This window comes from Toxotes jaculatrix, chromosome 3, assembly GCF_017976425.1.
Source record: "Toxotes jaculatrix isolate fToxJac2 chromosome 3, fToxJac2.pri, whole genome shotgun sequence".
Lineage (NCBI taxonomy): Eukaryota > Metazoa > Chordata > Actinopteri > Toxotidae > Toxotes > Toxotes jaculatrix.
In genome coordinates this window covers 13,026,330-13,047,295 of record NC_054396.1, presented here as the reverse complement: position 1 = coordinate 13,047,295, position 20,966 = coordinate 13,026,330, and the positions used below count along the sequence as shown (strand labels likewise).

Sequence of the window (20,966 nt, the reverse complement as noted above, 5' to 3'; positions counted from 1 at the left end):
ACATCTAGAGATTATAAAAGAAACTGTCTTTTCTCTGTTGTGCATGTTGTGCAGATGTACAGTGTGTATATGACATTTATTGAGAGAGCATCTTGCTTTGACTGTGGATTTATTATAATCATATTTTTTTTCAGTGATGCTTAAATCACATATTTTACCTATTTAGAGAAGCACAAGTAAATCCCTAGTATCTCTTTAGAATAGAATAGAATAGATCTTTATTGTCATTGTCACAGGTACAACGAAATTTAAAGTGCTCTCCAGTCAGTGCATTAAGAAAAATATTAAAAAGAATAAATAAATAAAACATATAGAACATATAGTAACATTAGCAGCATACATAACAGACATACACACGTAGTCATACGCACCAAATCATTGCCTAAAAACAGAGTATTGCATATTATTTTTTTGCAGTATTGAGGGTTGTTATTGCGGTTGGATAAAAACTGTGTTTGAGTCTGTTTGTCCTTGCATTTATTGACCTGTACCTTCTGCCTGAAGGCAATAGTTCAAACAGGAAGTGACCGGGATGGTGGGTGTCCTTTATAATGTTCTGTGCTTTTTTCAAACAGCGAGAAGTGTGTAGTTCTTCCAGTGTGGGGAGAGGGCAGCCGACTATCTTTTGGGCAGTGTTGATGACCCTCTGGAGTGCTTTCCTCTGAGCCGCTGTGCAGCTGGTGTACCATATACACATGCAGTATGTTAGTATGCTCTCAATGGAGGCACGATAAAAGGACACCAGCAGTCTTTGTGTGATGTTATTCCTCCTGAGTATCCTCAGGAAGTACAGTCTCTGCTGGGCCTTTTTCAGCAGCTCAGAGGTGTTCACGCTCCAGGATAGACTCTCCTCTATGTGGACACCCAGGAAGCGGAAGTCTGCCACCCTCTCCACACAGTCCCCATTGATGGTTAAAGGTGGGATCTCTGTTTTCTTTCTCCTGAAGTCTATGATGAGCTCTTTGGTTTTTGAGGTGTTTAGGAGCAGGTTGTTTGCCCTGCTCCATGTTGACAGTCTGTAAATCTGTGTACTACAAACACACTGTTGATTGCTATTAGCAATTTTGGAGGCATATTACAGAAGCTGTATGTCCTCTGTGATAAATAATGTTAATTCTCTTTTTTTGTATGGGCTCACAAAAGTGTTTGTAATTATTTAACAGTCAAAAAGTGCAAAAATTCATATTAATAGCTTACATTTTGTGTGCCTGAGTAACGTCAGTGTCACTTACAGAGAGTTCTGAGTTTAACACAATTTCTTCCTTTTTCTCAGTTTCTTGGTGTAAAAGTACATAGTGATATAATTACTGCACTTAGAAAAAAAATGTTTTTCTTCAACTATGAATCGTGTCTGCAGATACACAAACTTTAATTTTTCATGCAGATTTATTTCACAGGTTTATCAAAGGGTGACATACAACCATAGGCTTTGAAATTATTCCCAAACATTATTTCACAAGCTCAGTTATTACTGCCCCTTAATTGAGCCCATAGAAGTGTTGTAAATGAAAATGCATCAGATGCAAACATTTCATTCTGTAACCATTTTGCATATTTTCAGTTACCTAGAACCATAGTTGTTAATGATAACAAACTGTACACTGAATTGTTTGGACATTATCTGGAACAAATCCAGAATCCAATAAAGTTTGCAGGACTCCATACACACAGTTTGTAGCATGAACAGACCACTGGGCAAAAATGAAAGTGTAAATGCATCCGTTACTCAGTTCATATTCAGCCTCAAACACAAGTGCATGCGCGCACACACACACACACACACACACTAGATGAAATGGAGAAACTTGATGACACATCTTAAGAGCAAATGGTTTTGGTCAAATCTCTGACCACTAATTTCCATTAGTCGTACATTACACAGTGCACGGCAGATGTAAGTGGAAGTGGTTGATCAATATAGTTTACTGTCCACAGTGAACTGGGCGAGGCAGACAGTGCACTGCTGGATACGCCGTCAGTCGCACTTAGAATCCTCACAAGACAGAGGAGATCCTTCAGATGGAGGTAAGGAAGACTGTAAGGTTGAAGAAACCAGTTTATTTTCATAAATTTGAAAACTTTTCCTAGATAGATACTAGATAGGTTACAATGTATTTTTCATGTAGAAAAACATACAGAAAAATAATCATCTCTATTATAACATCCACATGTGGGAGTAAAATCTATGATTGCGTTTTGGGAGCTGATTTAAACTGTTTTCTGCAGGCCTCAAAGGAGAGTATGTCAGAACTGGAGAGTGGCATGGCCACTATCATCCAAGTTTTCCACAAATACTCGGGTCACAAGTGCAAGCTGAGAAAAGCTGAGCTTAAAGCACTTATCAACAACGAGATGAGTCATTTTATAATGGTAAGCTACGGAGGTTTTTGACGGCATTTTACGGTATAATGCTTGTAATAACTCATAACAGCTACTTGCAGATAAAGGACTCTTAAGCATGTGCTTTCTTCGTGTCTACATTGAAGTCAGTGGGCCACAAATAAAATGTGTGTTTTTGTAAATTAGATATTTAGTTATGCTGTTAAAGAATGCGCTGCTATGCAAGGGATATCGATTTTGGTTGGTGAACCTGTCAGTCAGTTGTCGGCCTGAAGGGAAATATCATGACGAGAGATCTGGCATCAGACATTCAACGTCTCTATGATGATGATTCTTAAGTTTACACTTTAATTTGCTTTGGTCGGAGATCTTCGCTGACTCCAAACACAGCATGTAAACAAATTTCTTATTTTCTGTTGTGTAATGAACATTTCAGCCTCATAACATCATGGGTGCTGCCACAGATTTTTTAGCCTTGTTAAATTTACTTTAATTCAATTTTTTTTCTGCTGAACAGAAAATCCAAGAGAACGAAACTCTGGATGAGCTCTTCGCGGACCTTGATCAGAACAGAGACCTGGAGATCGACTTCAAAGAATTCATCACCCTCATCGCCATGGTCACCTCAGCATGCCATGAACTCTTCGCCCCCAAATTCCCATAACAAGTAGTTAGTATATTTACTAATTACTCATTAAAAAAAAAGAGGAACACAGGAACAGAGTGTCTGATTTTTTTTTTTAAAGGACTGAATGATTAGTGCACATCAGATATGTGTGAGTGGATTTTTAACCACTTGGATGGCGGATCATTGTTACGTGTTTTGTTTGGTATTAAAAAAAGGTTTGTTGCATAAAGTAAGCAGTTTGGCAAGAAAAGTAGCAAGACCAGCATTTTGGCTCTGCAGTTTGTAGACATGTAAAGTGTCGCATCTATAGGCAAGGAGTGCAACAGTTTTTTGTTTTTTTTTTTGACGCTTAAAGTACTTGTTGAGTGTCACAGCTGCAAATAGATATAAACTGCTGCTAAGGACTTTCCTTCTGATGATGTAGGCTGGCAGGTGCTGAATTGTTCTTATGATGACCAAACGGTTCCCCCTTGTGGAGAATCTGTAGCCTGTTAAATATGACAGTGAGATTGTGAGAGTCTGAAGGAGCTGTGTGGGAGTTTTAAGAGGTCCTTTACACTGAAAAGGAGCCCAGTTCTTCTTTTTCTCAAAAGACCACTTCACCACAGATTTCAGCGTCTCAGATTGTTTTCCATAAAATCCAGGATCTTCTTCCAGGCATCTTCCTGGGCAGCAGCGTGGGCTGCAAGATGACCTCCCCACAGAGTGATCACTGCAGAAGCGAAAAAACAAAAACATGTCAGAATTACAGTTACCATTCCTCCATTCATCACAGCTCATACTTAATATTGTTATCAAGAGTCTGACAGTTGAGTGAAAAATTGAAAAATGCAGCTCTGGGTTAGGGCTCACGTTTCTGTGGTTTGACGCTCCACAGGGACGTTCTTGAATTTGGAGAGTAAGGCGGCTCAATCAGGTGACCAGCACCGGGGTATGACAAACGAGTGAACAAGTGAGATTTATTCGTAGCCCTCAGGGTCTCTTCGATCTGATGACACATAACTCAGTGTTATAAAACAACAAACTCACCCAATTAACTCTTCAAATGAATAAAATAAAAACATAAATAAGAATAAAATAACAATAATAAGTAAAATTAGACAGTATACCACGTTTGCATTCTCTATGCTCCGACAGCTCAGGTCGTCTTCTCCAACTATGTACATTAATGGGCAGGCGAGGTTCTCAAGCTGCAAAAACACAATAACCCTGGAGCAGATTTTTTGCAAAATTGATATAAAACACATCGCTTGAATACATGTGTGAATATGTGTGGTGGTGCTGGTCTCTGATGGCAGAGACGCTGTAAAGTCTTTCACATTACCTTCACTTTGCTCTCTGGGGAAAGGTTAGCAGGCAAGGAGATGTCTCTGAAACTGACATGGCCTTGATCATCATACGTCCAGTATTTCTGGTCACTAAAAGGAGGAGTGAACAGAAAACCACAACTCATTTTGTCTTTTAGTCTATAAGACTACAAACAGTATTTTGGGCTATAGACTTAAGTAGTAAGTAAGGAAGTATGACACTAGACCCTATCAGCCAATTTACCCTTCAAAGTGTCCTGTCCTGCCGTCTGCATCTGAGAGCTTCACGGTACTTCCTACTGGCCCATTGATACAAATCAAACAGGATGGCTGGAGAGGGGAACATGAAAATTTAGTCAAAATCCAAGAACTTCTATATTTCTATCTATTGTACGAGCCATGTATTGATCTAGCTGTAGACTGAAGGACAGACAACAGACACTGGACTTTGTGACGTACTTTGACACCAGTCTGAGTGGCAATTCGAAGAGTTAGGTAGGTTCCAAACGACAGGCCGACGATCCCAATTCTGTCGGCACAGACCTGACGATGATCTTGAAGCAGGTGGAAGGCTGACTAACAAATGGGATATTTTGTGGAAATGAAAAAATAATTAGTAACTGTGAGGGTTTTTTTTTTAACAGAGAAGCGTGCAGGAAACAAAAATGTGAAAGAAATTAATATATCATAGCATAAAGTAAAGTTTGCATCTTATTCTACCTTGAAATATGAATCACCAACATTGACACTGTTTTGTGGGCCCGGTAATTCTTTGTGCCCGATGTAGGCAAGCGACAGGCTGGCATAGCCTCTGGATGCAAACAGGGCAGAGCGGTACTCTATCAGTCCTCCGCCCATTCCCCACAGGTCCAAAATGGCTGGAAATGGGCCCGGACCTGCAAGAAATCAGTACAGCAGACACATCAGTACAGAGGACACAGCTACCACCCACCACCTCTCCATGGCTATCTTAAAATTCTTACCAGGGGGTAGGAACAACGTCCCCACAACTCCATTCTGACGAATCTCTCTTCTCCTCACGCCTGGTGCTATGTACCAGCGCTCAGTAGTTACAGCAGCCAGCTCATTGCTCTGTCCCTCACTGGGTGACACGTGTCCCTCCAGTAAGGACATGTGCACTACGTATGGAGTCTCCACGTTTTTCTTCCTCAATCTGTGGGACAAAAGCACAACTTAGACAGGAAACTTTCATCAACCCGTAATGATTTATTGAAGCAATAACAAGCATTTGAGTTCAACGGCCTGTGCCTGTGCTCCTGTAACACTTACAGCCAATTTTTTTTGTGAACATGACAGTTACGTAAATGAGACAGAACAATTAAATTAACATGAATACTGATTGGAGAACCACAGTAAATTCAAATGACTCAAAAGTCTAACATGCGTGGATCCTGGGGGGATGGAGGGAGTTACACTTCTGGGTTGCAGTCAGTGGTTGTAGTATATTATTAGGAGGTGTGTGGAAACTTTAAAATGAGCTATGCAGTCCTGCCAGAGGTGCATAACAACACAGACCTTTGGGTTTGGGTTTATTTTCTGTAGCTCTCGGTGAGCTTGTTTGTATCACCTGCCTCAAACCCTCTCTTGCTCCAGGAGCCGGCTGCAGTCCCCAGAATAGTCCCATGGGCTCACAGCCCAAATATGAACCTCCGACTGAATGATCTCTACTCACTGTGAGAGGGAGAAAAGGACATAGAGGCGAAATGATTACCAAAACTTACTGAACTATTTTGTAATGGTTAACATTATCTGATTTCTAAAACTGGCCTCCACAATAACCAGATCAAATACTAACTTGTAACTTAAAACAAACTTTTTTTTTTTTTACAACCATAATTTAATTGCAACTTTACAAACTAACACTTTCTTTGCTTAACTGCTCTATTAGTGTTCCAAATCAGCTTTAGTGTGTAGTAACTGTGTGGGCTTTGTTAAAGGGGGGTTAAGAATATGAGACTGAACTACCTGCAAAAAATGTAATAAAATTCAGTTTGAATCTCACACTAATTGTGGTGATTTCCAACATTAATAGGACCCATTTTTTCACATCTGACTATTGTGTTTTCTTAATATCTTATATAAATATGTTGGCGTGTCATGTTTTGTGCAATTACGTTGTTACATAAGCATTATATATAATGCAACAGTGAACATGCTGTGCTGCAAACCTCAGTGTGACTCACAGTTGACAGTGCCATCTTCTTTTGTATTATAATGGGCGAACGCCTCCCACAGGTCGCCATCCTCACTATGCATTCGTGCACACACTGTAACTGGACAGTGCGGGGGCAGGAAACGCCCTTTAATGCTGGTCTTTTCATCTATGAGGGCACGAACCGGAGTAGCTGTCAACACAGGGGCTGGTCTGTAGCTGCTCCACCACCGAACTGCACCTTCAGGTGGAAAGAAAAACACACATCAACTTTTAAATATTACCAAAGAAACTCTGAGTGGTGCTGTAGATGAGAGTGTATTTCAAATCTTTACTGTAAAAGCACTCATGTATCTGAAGGCTAAGTAGTAGACTGACTTCAAATTTATATTGTCTCCACTTTGACGTGGAGGAGCTCAGATTCAAATCACTAACAATTAATAGCGAACCACAACAGCAGGTTTGTGAGTTGCTCACTTACAAACAGAGAGAGGTGGCGTACATGGTTCTTGGTGGAGGAATTACAAAGCCACACACGCACAGACTCACAAGGTAAAAACAACATCAGCCACGTTGTCGCAGCTGGTAATAACACAGGGGCATAGCAGCATATCAACTAAATAGTCATGGACCAGTCCAGGAATACATTTACAGACAAGTACTTCAGTCTCAACATTAAGATGAAAATGAACGCTGCGTTTTGCATCATTTCTAAAAAATGTTTTGTGATTATTTCACACAAAAACAAATACATAAAATCTCAGATGATCACAAACAACACAAGCAGACCTTTATGTTAAGAACAGCAAACATGCAGTATTTAGAGGCAGATTTTCTCAGGGTGAAAGAATTTACTGCTTAACTGAGAGGGAAGCTTTCCAAATACCTGATTTGCAAAACACAACAAAGAACAAACTACTTTCGTACCCAGTGCATGAGGCAAACATGCCAGTTTCCTGTGTAAACTGAGGCATGGTATTATCTTCAGTTCCATGAGCTGCTGTATTGTTGTTACACTCATGTGTGATCTCAGCATTTTGGTGTGTCTCTCTACAAAGAGAAAGGAGTGAGGATCAAACATTAAAACACAATAGACCTCCACATCTATTTACTGGGTAAATAGATGTGGATTGTTCCCACCCAGTTAAATATTAAACCTTAACTGATCCAGGAGTAAACTGCACTATCTGTAAGATTAGTCTGGCTAAGACCTGCTATTCTGTTAGAAATTAACCTGGGACCTTTGTCCTACAGAACTGCCCAGTTCAGTATTGTGTCAGAAAATAGTTATAACATGTGGCTTTCTCACTGGTTAACTGCTGAAAAATGTGGCTTTTTCCAGTTTGCCTGCGAGTTTGAATCTGTCAAATACAACCTGTTAATGCCAGTTAAAATTAAGTGTATTTTTACAATGAGTTCTGGGTTCCTAACCAAAACTACACAAGTTACTCAGATAGACTGTGACATTCAAACCATGACTGATTATTATTAAGGATCTCCGAGTGTGTCAAGAAAACATTCCCTACACCATTACGCCACCACCGCCGGTCTGGACTATTGACACAAGACAAGTGGGGTCAATGGATTCATGTGATTAATGGTGAATTCTGACCCTAACTTAGCATGCCTATGCAGAAATCCAGATTCATCAGCTCATGCAACATTTTTCCAGTCTTCAACTGTCATTTTTTCAGCCTCAGATTTCTGTTCTAGCCTAAAGGGAATTGCCCCATCCCAGAGCTGCATTTTTCATTCAGGCCATTGTGATGTTTGTACTGAACATTAACTGAAGCTCCCGACCTGCATCTGCATGATTTTAAACATTACACTGCTGCCACATGATTGGATGCATGAATAAACAGGTGTACAGGTGTTCCTAAGAAAGCTCTCAGTGCGTGCTTTTCTCAACACTTTCTCTACCAATAAATTAATAAAACAGAAGTCGTGAACCTGAACTTACCATACTACTACAACTGATGGTAATTTAAATAAACTAAAAGTGAACTAAAAATAGAAAAGACCAGTAGGTATTCAGTCAACACTATGACCAGTAGTTACCTTTTAGTGCAAGACACACGTGAATGAGCTCACTCACCTATGAATTCCAAATACCTGTACAGACCTGCACAGAGAGACTACAAACTGGCCTGAAGAATTTAGTTAAAAAGACAACACTGAGCACCAGCCATGTCTGACGTTCAGTTTTAGTCTTTTTGGCTGAAAGCAGCTCCTTATATTATTTTGTAATTTCATGTAATTTGATTTGAGGAATTGTCTGAGGTTTATTTAAGCAAGAAAATTTGTTTTTGAGGGGGCGTTTTACTAGTAAAACCTGCGCAAACACACGTCCTTCAAATCTGAAATGTCCATATTTTTCTGTTTTCACACGCAGAGAAACGGTAAGTGTGAGGTTTAAAACGCTCTTTGCGCTGCAGTGAATCAAGTTCGGCTCGTGTTTACAAAGATATCTTACCACTGGGAGACCCCCTAGATGGCAGAGGAAGTTTGTGCTGGAGAGAGAGAGAAACTGTAGCTGGAGGATGTGGAAGTTAGATCAGAGACAAAGAGGGAGGGGTTTGGGTTTACGCCGTGTGCGCCGGATGTGGCTGAGCTTCCTCACTGCGCCCGCTATGTTTTTCGTCATGGATCGTAGTTTTGATTGAACCATTTTTTTTTTCTTATTATAGCTACATAACTTACTTACGAGCTTCCTGTAAGTTTCATCAACCACTCATGCTTGGAAATTATTCTTCCTATTTTTTAAAATTTACTTTTATTATGGAATGAGGTATTATAATAATGGCTCACCAATAATCGCTCAGTTTTGATGAACAAGGATTCAGCCCATTTCATATTAACTTTTTATGGGAAAAACGTACCTTATGCATAGATAGATTGATATTCTAATTCTAAATATTCTAATATATCGAGAAAAACATTACCGTTTGTTATGACAGTATGAGAGTATGAGTTCAGTTTAGTAAAATTCCTGTCCTTGTTTTATTTGGCATTTTTTTCCACAAGCATTTGGTTCCTTACCAAATTTTCTCCTTCCCTTTTAGTAAATTAAATTAAATTAAATTTTAAAAAGAATTATTTTCTTAATTCTTTTGCTCAATGAAAATCAACAGATTCCTAAAGCATTATTTAAATCTTTTTGAAAACACCCTTAGAGGACAAACAAGTTATCTTCCTCTTATATTTAGGTTCACAACTTACTCATCATTATCTGACTTCGGTTTTATGTCTTTGTCTATATGTCACAAAATTGTGTTTTACCAAAGCAATTTGAAGCTACTGTTAAAACCACTTGGAAGGTAACCTTTATAGAATTTCAAAATAAATGTCGATCTTGTAAAAAAAAAACAAAAACGTTTTACTTGTTTCAAGATGAATACTGCGACTGTATCGTTGATAGCATAAATGTAGCTATTATATAATAGATTATGTGACATATTTCCCTCGGTTGTTTACAGGGAAGTGATTTAGCAGACAAACTGGCACGGAGAGTCTCAGTCAAACATTTGAGATATTTTACGTTGAAAGTACAGCGTTAGTTGTTAAGTTTTCTTTCCGGGTCCACCACCACGACTTCCGTGTTGTCAACCAAGGTTTAATCAGTCGACTACAACAAGGCCTAGTGTGATGGCGGTGTAGTTTTAAGTAAGCATACGAGAGGATTGTCGTCGGTACAGCGCCCTGAAATCTTTTTATTTCAGTAGTCAGGTATGTATCATCTGTCTCCGTGTTGTATGCTATGCTATGCTAACACGCTACAACCTGTTGGCCATCATCCGTGTTGTTGTACCGCTAACTTCGTTTACACTCACGGTTAATTGCCCGTGTTCACTTGGATTTTATGTTTATGTGCTATGAATGTCATTGCGGGTTTGGGTAATTTGATGACCCACAAAGCAATGCTAACACGGTGTGCCTGATTAGTGTTAGCTTTAGCTAATCGTTGTTGTGTATGTTGGTGGACAGTGAGCTAGCTGTGTGCTCGGTTAGTCTGCTTCTTATGATAAATTGAATTAAATAAAATTAGGTATGAGTGTTTTTGTATTGTATTTACTAATAACTTTCAGAAGTAACCAGTCGCAGGGTTTCTTGTTGTCTTCGTTTTGATTTAGACAACACATGCTTTTCCTGTGTACTAAACAGTACTGAACCAATAAATCAGCCATATATCCAGCTGATATATCAGCTGATATTAAGCCATTGTCAATATATTGTTATCAGTATTTGGTGTGAACATCTTTTGTCTTTAAAACACCATAAATTCTCTTTCTGCCTTAATAACAGTGACTGATTGATTACTAAGGGGAAAAGGTAATTAAGGACTAATTGTGTATTTATTTTCTACCGTAAATCTTAAGTCTTTATAGTTTTGATTTTTTTTGTATATTCTGGGTGCCTGGTGTCTCTTTGCTGCTGTGACGGATGCAATTTCCCCATTGTGGGACTAATAAAGGTCTATCTTATCTTAAACTATGCACAGGTTCAAAAAGTAACTGTCCTGTTTGTGTGTAACAAAGCTGTTGGGCTAAAATTAGAAAACCACAACATGAAAATACTAATGCCTTTCAATAACTTTTTGTGTTTCTGATTTGAAGTCACACAGGTCGCACTGGATGGGCCGGTTGGTAACATTTGGGGCCAGTTGTTAACATCTTTTAGGCCTATACATGTAACATCAGTGCACAATGGGCAGTCACTTCCGTAGCTACATCTGGGACCCGGTCCTCATTGTGTGTCAGATTGTGTTGATGCAGTGCATCTACTACGGCTTCTTGGGCCTGTGGCTGGCTGGAGTGGACAGTCTGGTTCAAACTAGTCGGTCACTGAACCAGATCTTCAGCTACGAAGTAAGTTATACTATAATCTGTGGAGTGTGTTTTATGTGTCACATTTGTACACTCCTGAAACAGAGCTTAAATCTTTGCTCTGCTGTGATAGGCCCTTGGCTTTGCAACAATGCAAGGGAGGCTCTCAATGATGGCATTCATCTTGAACTCTCTCACCTGGTAAGTCATTTCTTCAGTCTTTCTCTATACATTCAAAGAAATGAGAGCTGTGACACGTCTTACTAAAATGCTTTTGTTCAAGCACCTGGCAGTGAAGTAAACACTGTTAATAAAAAAAAAAAATCAGTAAATTTGTTGTGTTGCAAGACTTGAACTTTTTTCACCTTAAGAAAGGTACCTTTGCATTCACAAGAATCTTATCTGAATCATAAATAAGTGTGACTGATGACACAACTTTTCTGTCTCATTGTTCCCATAGTGCCCTTGGTCTGTGGTTCTTCATCCGTCGAGGGAAACAGTGCCTGGACTTCACGGTCACTGTGCACTTCTTCCACATGATTGCCTGCTGGATCTATAACGCTCATCTCCCAGCTGCCCTGTCCTGGTGGCTTGTCAATGTAGCCTGCATGGCCTTGATGGCTGTTATTGGAGAGTACTTGTGCATGCGGACTGAGCTCAGGGCCATTCCAGTCAATACTGGACCTAAGTCTAACCTGTAAATTTTTGTCGACACCATGGTGAAAATCTGTGGACAGTTAACCCTTGAGGAGCTCGCTCAGAGGAGGTTTTTCCGCTGTTGTTAAATGAAATGGAACATGAACCTCCATCAGCATATGTGTTGGACTGTCATGCATCTCCTCTTTAAGTGATACGTCAGATGAACTGACTTATTTATTCATAGCTGTCCTTTAAATGTTGGACGCTGTTAACTGTGTAAGATACATATTGAAATGTTTATGAGAGCAGGCATCAGTTTACACCCTTCTCTGAAACAACTATAGATAGATCTTTTTTTTCTTGTTAAAATTTAGTACATTAGGATGAGCATCCATTCCCTCTTTTTAAAACATTTTAGGTTTTCCGTATTTTTCCCTTTTCACACCCATAGAAAATAACAAATTGAAACTTTAGGCCAAAACAGAAAGCACAACAAATGTCAAAGCTAGACATTTTTCCTCTTTCGGTGCATTGTGTTGTTGATGCTGGTTTGGCAAACGAACATAATGACCATCGTGTTACAGGATACTGATATTTTGGTTTAAAAATAGAGATGCCAGTGTGCAGAGTTACCTATCACAGTCTCTACCTTATATTTTTTCTTGTACAGTATCTGGATGTAAAAGTGAGATGTTGGGTAACAAGTTCAGTATTCAGAAAGGTGTACTGTAGTTGTCTTAGACACAGTAGTCAATCATTGCGTAAACCCAAATGTAGGAGAGAGATTTCTGCTTTATAATCTCAACACATAATCTGTCAGTGGTATAAAATAAGTCTTATTCTTCCCTCTCGGGTTAAAGTTTGTACATTCAGTCTCACACTCCTCGTCATAGGCTTTCCTTGTCAAGCTTGTACAGCATTTTGCACGGCTGGTGTTGTTTGTTTTCCTCTCTTTATTATGCAGACAAGGTGGCCACTTGGGGGACAGTTTTTCAGCCACCGGCTGCGTTCTGACAGCAGGCTGTGTCTCTGTGTCCAAAAACACTGTCACTGTTTATGGGGACATGACTTGAAAAGTCCTGAAATGTGCACCACTGATGGTTTTTGGAACAATGTCAGCTTTATCGTTTGGTGACAGCTTTTAAAACTCATGTCCAAATTAACAGATTATGATTACAGCACCTGTAACACATGCTCATATACCTTTTCATTCTGTGCGATGATAGTGAGGACTATGCAGTGTCTTGTTTTGAGATCAGGTCTCTAAAGTGTAGTACAAGTACATCATTATCATGCAGGGGTTAATATTTAAAGGACTAGTTGACATTTTGGGAAATGTGCTTTATTGTTAGAATTAGATGAGAAGATTGATACCACTCACGTCTGTACAGGAAATATGAAGCTGGTCAGCTTAGCTTAGCTCAGACACTGGGAGCAGGGGGTAAACAAAACCCCACTACTAGCACCTCACCACTGTGTAACATGTTATTTCTCTTTGGTTAATCTGTACAAAAACAGAAGTGTAAAAATGACACATCACAACTTATTGTTTTGACACTGTGATTTTTCTATGAATTAAACAAAAGAGATATATTAAGTGATAATTAGCTTTAGAGGTGCTGGTAGGTAGAATGCGTGACCCCCTGCACAGAGCCAGGCCAGCCCTTCCCCCTGTTTTCAATCATTGCACTGAGCTGAACTAATCATCTTCTGTCTTTATCTTTGTATTTCCCTTACAGTCATGAGAGTAGGTATCGATCTTTGTTTCTACCCATAGGCAAGAAAGCAAATAAGAGTAAATCCCAAAATTTCAAACTGTTCCTTTAATTTATATATAAACTCATGACTACTCAACTAACAGTGGCTGTGCTGAAAGTTTTCATATGCAATGCTTCCTTTTTATTCTTCAACATAACTTTAGCTTTTATAATGTATTTAAATACAGAGAACTCGAGAGATGGACCTATTCATGTTAATTATATTCTCTGACTTGTCTGGAAACATCACAGTCATAGTGTACATATATATATTTTTGTCTCCTCTCTGAAGATTTAATGTGGAGTGTTTGCACCAGCATCAAGAACGTTTGGTACAATGCAAGTTCTTCTGTGAAAATGCTGTTTAATAAAACATGACCAGTTTTGGTTGATTGATACAAATGTCTCAGTCAGGAAAGTGTAGGTGAAAAAAAATAATTGGCCATTATGTTTCAGACGTCAAAGATAGATCTTCTAATGAGGGGAACACTGCAAATGTGTCTGTAGCACTCCTAAGGTTTTCCACCCTGGGCCCTGATCCCTCATTTTCTCCCACCACTGCCTTTGCTGGAAGTGTCCAGGTGGAAAGAAGCAGATGGGAGAGCACTAACGAGCAAAAAAATGCTGGTTGCGATCCTAATTACCAACACTTAGCTTCAGGGTGGACTAAAAACAGAAACTCGCTAGTAAATGAGTCGTACGGCAGAGGACTTACTGCATCGATTAAATGCTCCACTATTTTACCACTTTGTGTTTCTACATCTTTGCTATTCATTATTTTGCTGAAGGTGATGCACACACACACGGTATAATTTAAACATGGTGCTTTATTATTACAAACACATTACTTTGCCATATATTGCTTTATACAGTCTTGTAAATAGTGTGCTTGTGTATCAGTAAGTTGAAAAAAAAATCCCATGGATACTGAACTTGTTTTTACATTCAGAAGTTCTTTCCATGTCTAAACTTACTTTAGGGTTCATTTTTATGGTATAATGCTTATGATAACACAGTCATTTTCATGCTTTCATCAACAGCATATGAAGAGATAAGAGTCCTCTTTTACGAAGTGACCTTACAGTACATATTGCTCATGCTTGGAGGACACCACAACTGGTTTTGTCTTCTCACCACCAGACACACAATGGATGACATTATGCTACCACTTGTGAATTATTAAATAAATAGAAACAACTAGAACAAACATGCTAATGTAATCTTGGTAGGGATGGGTGGCTAATGACTGCATAAGAAAGGATGCTGATACACTGAGGAGCTAGCATAAGTTCATGCACAGATCAATACCACTGTACACTTTGTCCAAGTTAAAATGAACAGGCTGGGTGTTTTTTTGAAGAACTGCCACAATAATTGTCATGCATTTATGATTCAAAATAGATGACAAAAATATATTTTGAAGATGTCTATTAGGCCTATCTAAATTACAGGAAATGTGTGAATGGTGACACAAACAAACAAACAAACAAACAAACAAACAAACAAACAAACAAACAAACAAACAAACAAACAAACAAACAAACAAACAAACAAACAAACAAACAAATCAATGGTATTGCTCATTAATTTTTGATTTGCTCTGAATCTCAGTGACTATTGCAGTATTGAAGTAAAAATGTTTCTTTACAAAAATAGTTTTGTAAAGTAACCTACATGCTAATTTCATAACTAAAATTTTCATGACTAATGATATCTTTTTTGGTTTATTTGCTTAATGATTCAAATGAGTGAGAATGACGCCAATTATATTGCTACAAACTGTAGCACCCATTAGCTTATTTCTGTCAGCGAGATTCATCACGCTTTTCTTCCTCTTTAATGCTTTTGAAATTTGTGGGTTTTGTGTAAACTCAAGGCTAAGTTTCACAAATCACACCAATTAAAGCATGAAACAGATAAATGGAGCAACACAGTTTGGAATCTGTGTTTTGTTTGATAGCATAATCATGGACTGCATTACTTGGTAAATCTTTAATTGAAAAAAATAGTAAATACAAAAGCAACTGAGTGGATTTTTTTTTTTTTAAAGGTACTGTTGATGCTTTGTATTACAGCAGCTGTTAGTTTTGCTATTACATATAATTTGACTTCATTAGACATTTATTATAAATGGTTAAAGTTAAATTAATACAGTGATATATGACATATAAAATATGTTAATTTGGGTAATTTTTAATATAGCATTGGTTGACTTATACAGAATCTTCTTTGAAAATTCTTGAAATACTTGAAGTAATCTGAAGTGCAGTTCTACTAATATTGAGTTTACTACAGGTGAGCACTTTCACACAAGATACAACGGAAATTTGTGACACAACACTGAACATTCACACAAACATCAACAGGTTAGGAGTTTGATGATCGAGCGTAAGACTGAAACCAAAGCATGGGGCGAGGCTCTGAGAGAGCGAGAGAGGAGCTGGAGGAGTGAAAGTGTGATGCCAAGTGTCAGATGTCTGTTTTTGGTGTCTTTATAGCAGCCGTGCAACATCAGCCACAGTGGGCTAAAATGTTGTAGGGGAAAAAGGGTCAAAAGTTTCATACAAGTGGCTTGATTGTCACTTACACAAACAATTACTACAATTTGAAACAGATTAAAGGGGCATTTCACCTGTTGTGTATCTGAATGTTGTTTAGTTTTAGCTTTGGTGTCATTAGTTCTCCAAGATTACAGTCTAGTTTGGCCTTTAGGTTTGGTAGTTTCACTGATCAGAAAGTTAACAACTAATTAAAATATTTTTGTAATGACCAAGAGCGAAAATATTGCTGTTACTTTTGGTGAAGTACCCATTTAAATGTTTTCCTGTAACGTAATAGCTAATAACATCATGATGGCTTGGCTGTATTTATACAAACTCTACAAACACAATTAAAATTGGTGTTTTGGTAATAAGATACGCTTTAGCTTACTTAAAGGAATTTTGAGAAATGTCTTGTTTGCTTTCTTGCAGAGTTAGATGTGACAGTCAACACTACTCTCATGTCTGTACACTAACTATGAAACAGCCAGCAGCTGGTTAGCTTAGCTTTGCACAAGACTGGAAAACAGCTAGCCTAGCTTTGTCCAAAAGTAACAAAATCTGCGTACTCACTAATTAACGTTTTCAATCTCATTAGTTCAATCTGTGCAAAGGTTGTGGTTTTACAGAGTGCTATGTACCGTAACATTTCCTGGTTGGGAGACGCCATGTGCAAAACTAAGCTAACTGACTGCTAGCTTCACATTTAGTGTACGGACATGAGAGTGGTATCAGTCTTCTCAGCAAACTCACAAAATGCTGAACTATTTTTTAACTATCATAATAAAACCGTAAAATACGTGGTACAGGGAGTGGACACAATAACAGGAACACATTACTGTAGTTTAATGAAAACTGGTACTTCAGGTCTAGAAAGGACCTCAAAGTTGAACAACTGAACACTGTAATCTTCACAACTATAGTATTCATTGCAGGATTGTTGTACTGTTGTATGTTGTACAGGTTTTAAAAGTATTGTGTCCACCCCTTGTATAGTGGTAACCCAGAGCCACAGGCGTCATTGATCTGACTCTGGTCACATTGTATCTGAAATCCCTAGAATACTTGGAGTGTTTGCTTTAGTCTGCCTCGACTGATAAGTTGGCAGAAATATAATTTTCCTCACTACTCCACCAGTTTCTAGACATAAGGGAAGATCAAGCTGAAGTATTTGAGAGGATTTCAAACATTATTCATCACAGCAAATATTGATTGGCTTGCCACAGGCATCCGTGGCTCTGTGTCAAAATAATCCTTATTAAAACATTCGTCTCTCTTTAATCCTTGGCTTTAAGTTTGAACTTGGGAGGACTGAACCGTGGGGAATTTGAGGCCCTCTTTACCTCTCCCATCTCCTCACCCTCACCCCCACTGCTACCCAATCTATACAGAGGCCCAGCTGGGCCCAGTCGTGATCAACATCAGTGGCAGGGTGAGGACAGCGAGATGCGAACGTATGCTTGGAGCGGAGCTGGGGCTGCACAGGTCGAACAGACTTCCCTGGAAGCGCATCTTCCTGGAGTCCTGCCTCAGCGTCTCCCAGATGGAACTGACTTCCTCCTGACAGTCGGATAGCGCCGTGAGGGCACATGTGTGGAAAGCTTCCCAGTGGCTGTGGCAAACAAAGGATCATCAGATCAACACTGCGTCTGCCATTTCAGTCAGAATTCATCCGGGCTACAGCATGCAGACATGCAGTGGCTGTCATGGATTAATTTGCTTGCCAATAATCTATCGCTCAGATGGCTACGGTGGCTTCAAGTAAGTCAAACTGAGCTTTAATTACCATGGCAACTGCATCAGAGAGTGAAACAATATCACAGATGAAATTGCAAATGGGCAATTTTCAACAGAAGGCTTATGTGCAAATCTTTGTTTTCAATATACTGTGCTGGGGTTGTAGAGTGCGTTCAGTAACAATGACAAAAAACGTACCCTGGAATTTCATTACTGCTGCAGCGAAGTCATAAATTATTTAGTACAATGCCTCAGTGTCTCAGTACCATTCATTTCTCTGTTCTCCCTCTGAGATTATGGCATCTTCTCTTTTTCTCTCCAGTATTTTGTCAGGAGATGCATATCTCACGCTGTATCTGTCTATATTGTTCCACTCAATCATGCTCTATTTCACATGAACGGATCTGAAAGGCAATTTTATACACAGGGCTATAGATCAGTGCTTTTGACTGTTTCTATTCCAACCTGTCGTGGTGGTTCTTGCCCTATTTGAAGGTGGACTAATCTCTATATTTTGGTACAAATAAAACCTACAGAGACTCAATTATGTATTTATAACAAAAATGCTGTTCACTCTCAGTGGTAACCCAGGAGTTATTCTCACCTGCACACGGCTGCCACTCCCCTCTCACTGGTCACGTTTTCCTGATAGTTGTCCATGCTGTCTCCCAGCTCCAGGACGCAGTCAGAGAAGTCCTTATAAATGTTCTCACACTTCACATCTGCTGAGTCCCCTGACACTGTGAGGGACAGGAATACTGCAAAACAGACACAGGTGGCAGCTTATTTGACCAGACTTTGTAAATCTGTGATGTTTGGCCCTTCCTAAACTATTTTCCTTACTAGACAAATTTGATAGATGAGTCAATAAAAACCAGTATGTTCCTGACAAATGCGCAGGCAAAGTTATCAAGTCTCTGCTTTCACTCTGTGGAGCCCTGCTTAGGATTTCAGGCCATTTGGTATTTTTCCTAAGTGTGAAATGATTTCAATCTGGTTTCTCTTCCTCTGCCATCTCTACAGTAGCCTCAAACACTGCTCATGATAATGCAACTTTTGGACAAAACTTATGTTGCATTAAATTTCTTCTTCTTCTTTTTTAAAATTTCATAAATAAATGTAATTATTTGGTGTTTTAGCTCCCGTGTTAATTTTCAAATTAAAAGACAAAAGATTTTTCTGTCCTGTCATCTGAAGTTCACTTTGGACACATGTCAGTGGGTGACTGGCTCTGAAGCAGATGTTACCACATAGAATAGTCCTGACCACTGCAGCTCATAGGTTTCTTCCACATGGAGTTCAGTGCCCTGTTCAGAGCTGTGTGCAATTTAAACACTAAAGCATATCGACAGTTGAACATTTTTAAAGAGAAAAACAAGAAATTTAAACACTAAATATTTGTAAAAGTGGCACTTTAGAAAAAAATAAATCAATCTGTGGTTTTTTATTTTTGGATGTTGCATGCCTAAAGGCTGGCACACTATCACCTATGTATAGACACCCAGTATCTATGGTCGATGGGTATACTACAAGCAGCTGGCCACGGCACAGATCTCATAACCATCATTAAAAAACTGATGGAGATAGATGAAGATTACAATAGGGGCAGAGAGTTTCTGGTGCAGGCAGATAAAATCGTTCTAAGGCAATTTTCTGATACCACGGAGGAGCTGGAGATATCTTACCCAAGGCAAACGCAAGAATCCCTCCGATCTTCGTCGACATGAAAAATCCCATATCATCCCATTTCAAGCCGAGCGGAGGGCGCGGGATGCTGCCGAGGCACTCGTGGATCGGAATTAAAAAAAAAAAAAAAAAAAGAAGCGGCACTGAGTCACACGGGGCCGATTAGCTGCCCATTCTTAATGTGTGTCGGTGTGTGTCAGCGATTAAGCGCCGATAAACACTTGGTGGGTGTGTATGCACAGTCTTTCCCTGCTCCGGCCGACTGCTGACGTTACCTGCCCCCCGGCGCGCGCTGAGCTCATCCCCCCACCTCTCCCCTCCTCTTCCTCCTCCTCTTCCTCCTCCTCCACCACCCTCAGCACCGGACAGCTCTCACCTCCCCGAGCAGGAACCACCGTACAACCCTCCTGTAACTCCCACACAACACGGGACGGGGGGCTAACAAGGTGTCCCTGCTTTCCACCAGTCAGCCAGCTTATTGTACTTTATAGATCTCTGTTTTAGTCTTACTGTGGGCTATACTTACACATGCATCCTAAAGCTGCTGCTATTCTATTTGGTTTTAAAGATCCCCTTCTCAGACATGTTTTAAGACACGGATAATTGTGTCTCAGATATGCCTTTAACTGGTAAAAATGTCTTAAAATTAAAAGAAATAAAAACAAATCTGCGTTTATGCAAATATTGTTCATTTCAAAAGTTTAACAGCTGGACACAAGATGTCTTCCACTTCTAAATGTCTGTTACCAACAAACTTGACTGAAGTTGATTATTGGACCATGATTGGTTTCAAAACAATGGCCTATAGTCTTCACAGTGAAGATCAAACATTCAAGTGATGGAGCTGTCTGAAAGACTACATTATAGGCTACATTATAGTTTACCATTTATTTGGAATCAATTAACTGAAGTGAATTGAACAACTGCTCTTTTAGTGCGTTTTTAGTTAATTCATTAGTTAATGCCAAATTCTACAGTTCTTTCGAGAATAATTCTTAAGAATTACGAACCCATAATAGTACAGCCTTTTATCAAAAGATTTGCAAAATGACTGTCTCAAGCCATTTTCATCCTAATTTCCTCAAGTGGCGGCATCCGCAATTATTTTACTTAAACTGTGTATAGAGGATTGCAGTACTATTATGCATGAAGCACAAACTGTGTTAGAATGCATATGAGGGCAGTATAATAACTAAGAAAGAGTTTCTGAGAAAACAACACAGGAACAAAAAAAACCTTTTCTTCACCCTTTTATTGTTCTTCAAAATGTGTTCCATTACAAATAATGTGTAATAATAAGGTGAAAAAAAAACACAGATAAATTAACCAGCTGAAA

At 39.1% G+C, this 20,966-nt stretch overlaps 3 protein-coding genes across 4 annotated transcripts; 1 reads left to right on the top strand and 2 right to left on the bottom strand.

The window, feature by feature from the left end:
* Nucleotides 1-3,038: 3,038 nt before the first annotated feature.
* LOC121179254 (peroxisomal succinyl-coenzyme A thioesterase-like) lies at nt 3,039-8,980 on the bottom strand. Its single transcript, XM_041033985.1, has 12 exons — nt 8,922-8,980; nt 7,376-7,498; nt 6,480-6,689; nt 5,868-5,967; nt 5,259-5,449; nt 4,996-5,171; nt 4,735-4,851; nt 4,520-4,605; nt 4,293-4,386; nt 4,078-4,158; nt 3,821-3,956; nt 3,039-3,680 (listed from the first exon to the last, which is right to left on the bottom strand). Exons 2-12 carry the CDS (start codon nt 7,482-7,484, stop codon nt 3,580-3,582), a joined length of 1,401 nt encoding a protein of 466 aa, XP_040889919.1. The 5' UTR covers nt 7,485-7,498; nt 8,922-8,980; the 3' UTR covers nt 3,039-3,579.
* Nucleotides 8,981-10,031: 1,051 nt separating this feature from the next.
* Nucleotides 10,032-15,166, top strand: sys1 (SYS1 golgi trafficking protein). 2 transcript variants are annotated; one of them, XM_041033987.1, is made up of 4 exons: nt 10,032-10,174; nt 11,062-11,313; nt 11,405-11,472; nt 11,732-15,165. In XM_041033987.1, the coding sequence occupies exons 2-4, from the start codon at nt 11,152-11,154 to the stop codon at nt 11,970-11,972; spliced, it is 471 nt and encodes a 156-aa protein (XP_040889921.1). In that variant the 5' UTR covers nt 10,032-10,174; nt 11,062-11,151; the 3' UTR covers nt 11,973-15,165. The 2 variants fall into 2 exon arrangements, with proteins under 2 accessions (XP_040889921.1, XP_040889922.1); XM_041033988.1 differs by lacking the exon at nt 10,032-10,174 and having other exon boundaries at nt 10,184-11,313; nt 11,732-15,166.
* Nucleotides 15,167-17,555: 2,389 nt separating this feature from the next.
* On the bottom strand, nt 17,556-19,932 carry LOC121179699 (neuritin-like). Its single transcript, XM_041034661.1, has 4 exons — nt 19,901-19,932; nt 19,630-19,718; nt 18,549-18,702; nt 17,556-17,819 (listed from the first exon to the last, which is right to left on the bottom strand). The coding sequence occupies exons 1-4, from the start codon at nt 19,930-19,932 to the stop codon at nt 17,591-17,593; spliced, it is 504 nt and encodes a 167-aa protein (XP_040890595.1). The 3' UTR covers nt 17,556-17,590.
* Between the last annotated feature and the right edge of the window lie 1,034 nt (nt 19,933-20,966).

Excerpts from the sequence above, each read along its gene's own strand:
- sys1 (XM_041033988.1), top strand. The coding sequence starts at position 11,152 with ATGGGCAGTCACTTCCGTAGCTACATCTGGGACCCGGTCCTCATTGTG. Across the intron at positions 11,314-11,404 it reads ACCAGATCTTCAGCTACGAA|GCCCTTGGCTTTGCAACAAT; the intron begins GTAAGTTATACT and ends CTGCTGTGATAG. Across the intron at positions 11,473-11,731 it reads ATCTTGAACTCTCTCACCTG|TGCCCTTGGTCTGTGGTTCT; the intron begins GTAAGTCATTTC and ends TTGTTCCCATAG.
- LOC121179699 (XM_041034661.1), bottom strand. The coding sequence starts at position 19,932 with ATGAGCTCAGCGCGCGCCGGGGGGCAGGTAAC. Across the intron at positions 19,719-19,900 it reads CGCGCCGGGGGGCAGGTAAC|CATCCCGCGCCCTCCGCTCG; the intron begins GTCAGCAGTCGG and ends GTGCCTCGGCAG. Across the intron at positions 17,820-18,548 it reads GGAGTGGCAGCCGTGTGCAG|CCACTGGGAAGCTTTCCACA; the intron begins GTGAGAATAACT and ends TGTTTGCCACAG.
- LOC121179254 (XM_041033985.1), bottom strand. The coding sequence starts at position 7,484 with ATGCTGAGATCACACATGAGTGTAACAACAATACAGCAGCTCATGGAA. Across the intron at positions 6,690-7,375 it reads ATGTTTGCCTCATGCACTGG|GTGCAGTTCGGTGGTGGAGC; the intron begins GTACGAAAGTAG and ends TTCCACCTGAAG. Across the intron at positions 4,606-4,734 it reads CCACTCAGACTGGTGTCAAA|CCATCCTGTTTGATTTGTAT; the intron begins GTACGTCACAAA and ends TCCCCTCTCCAG.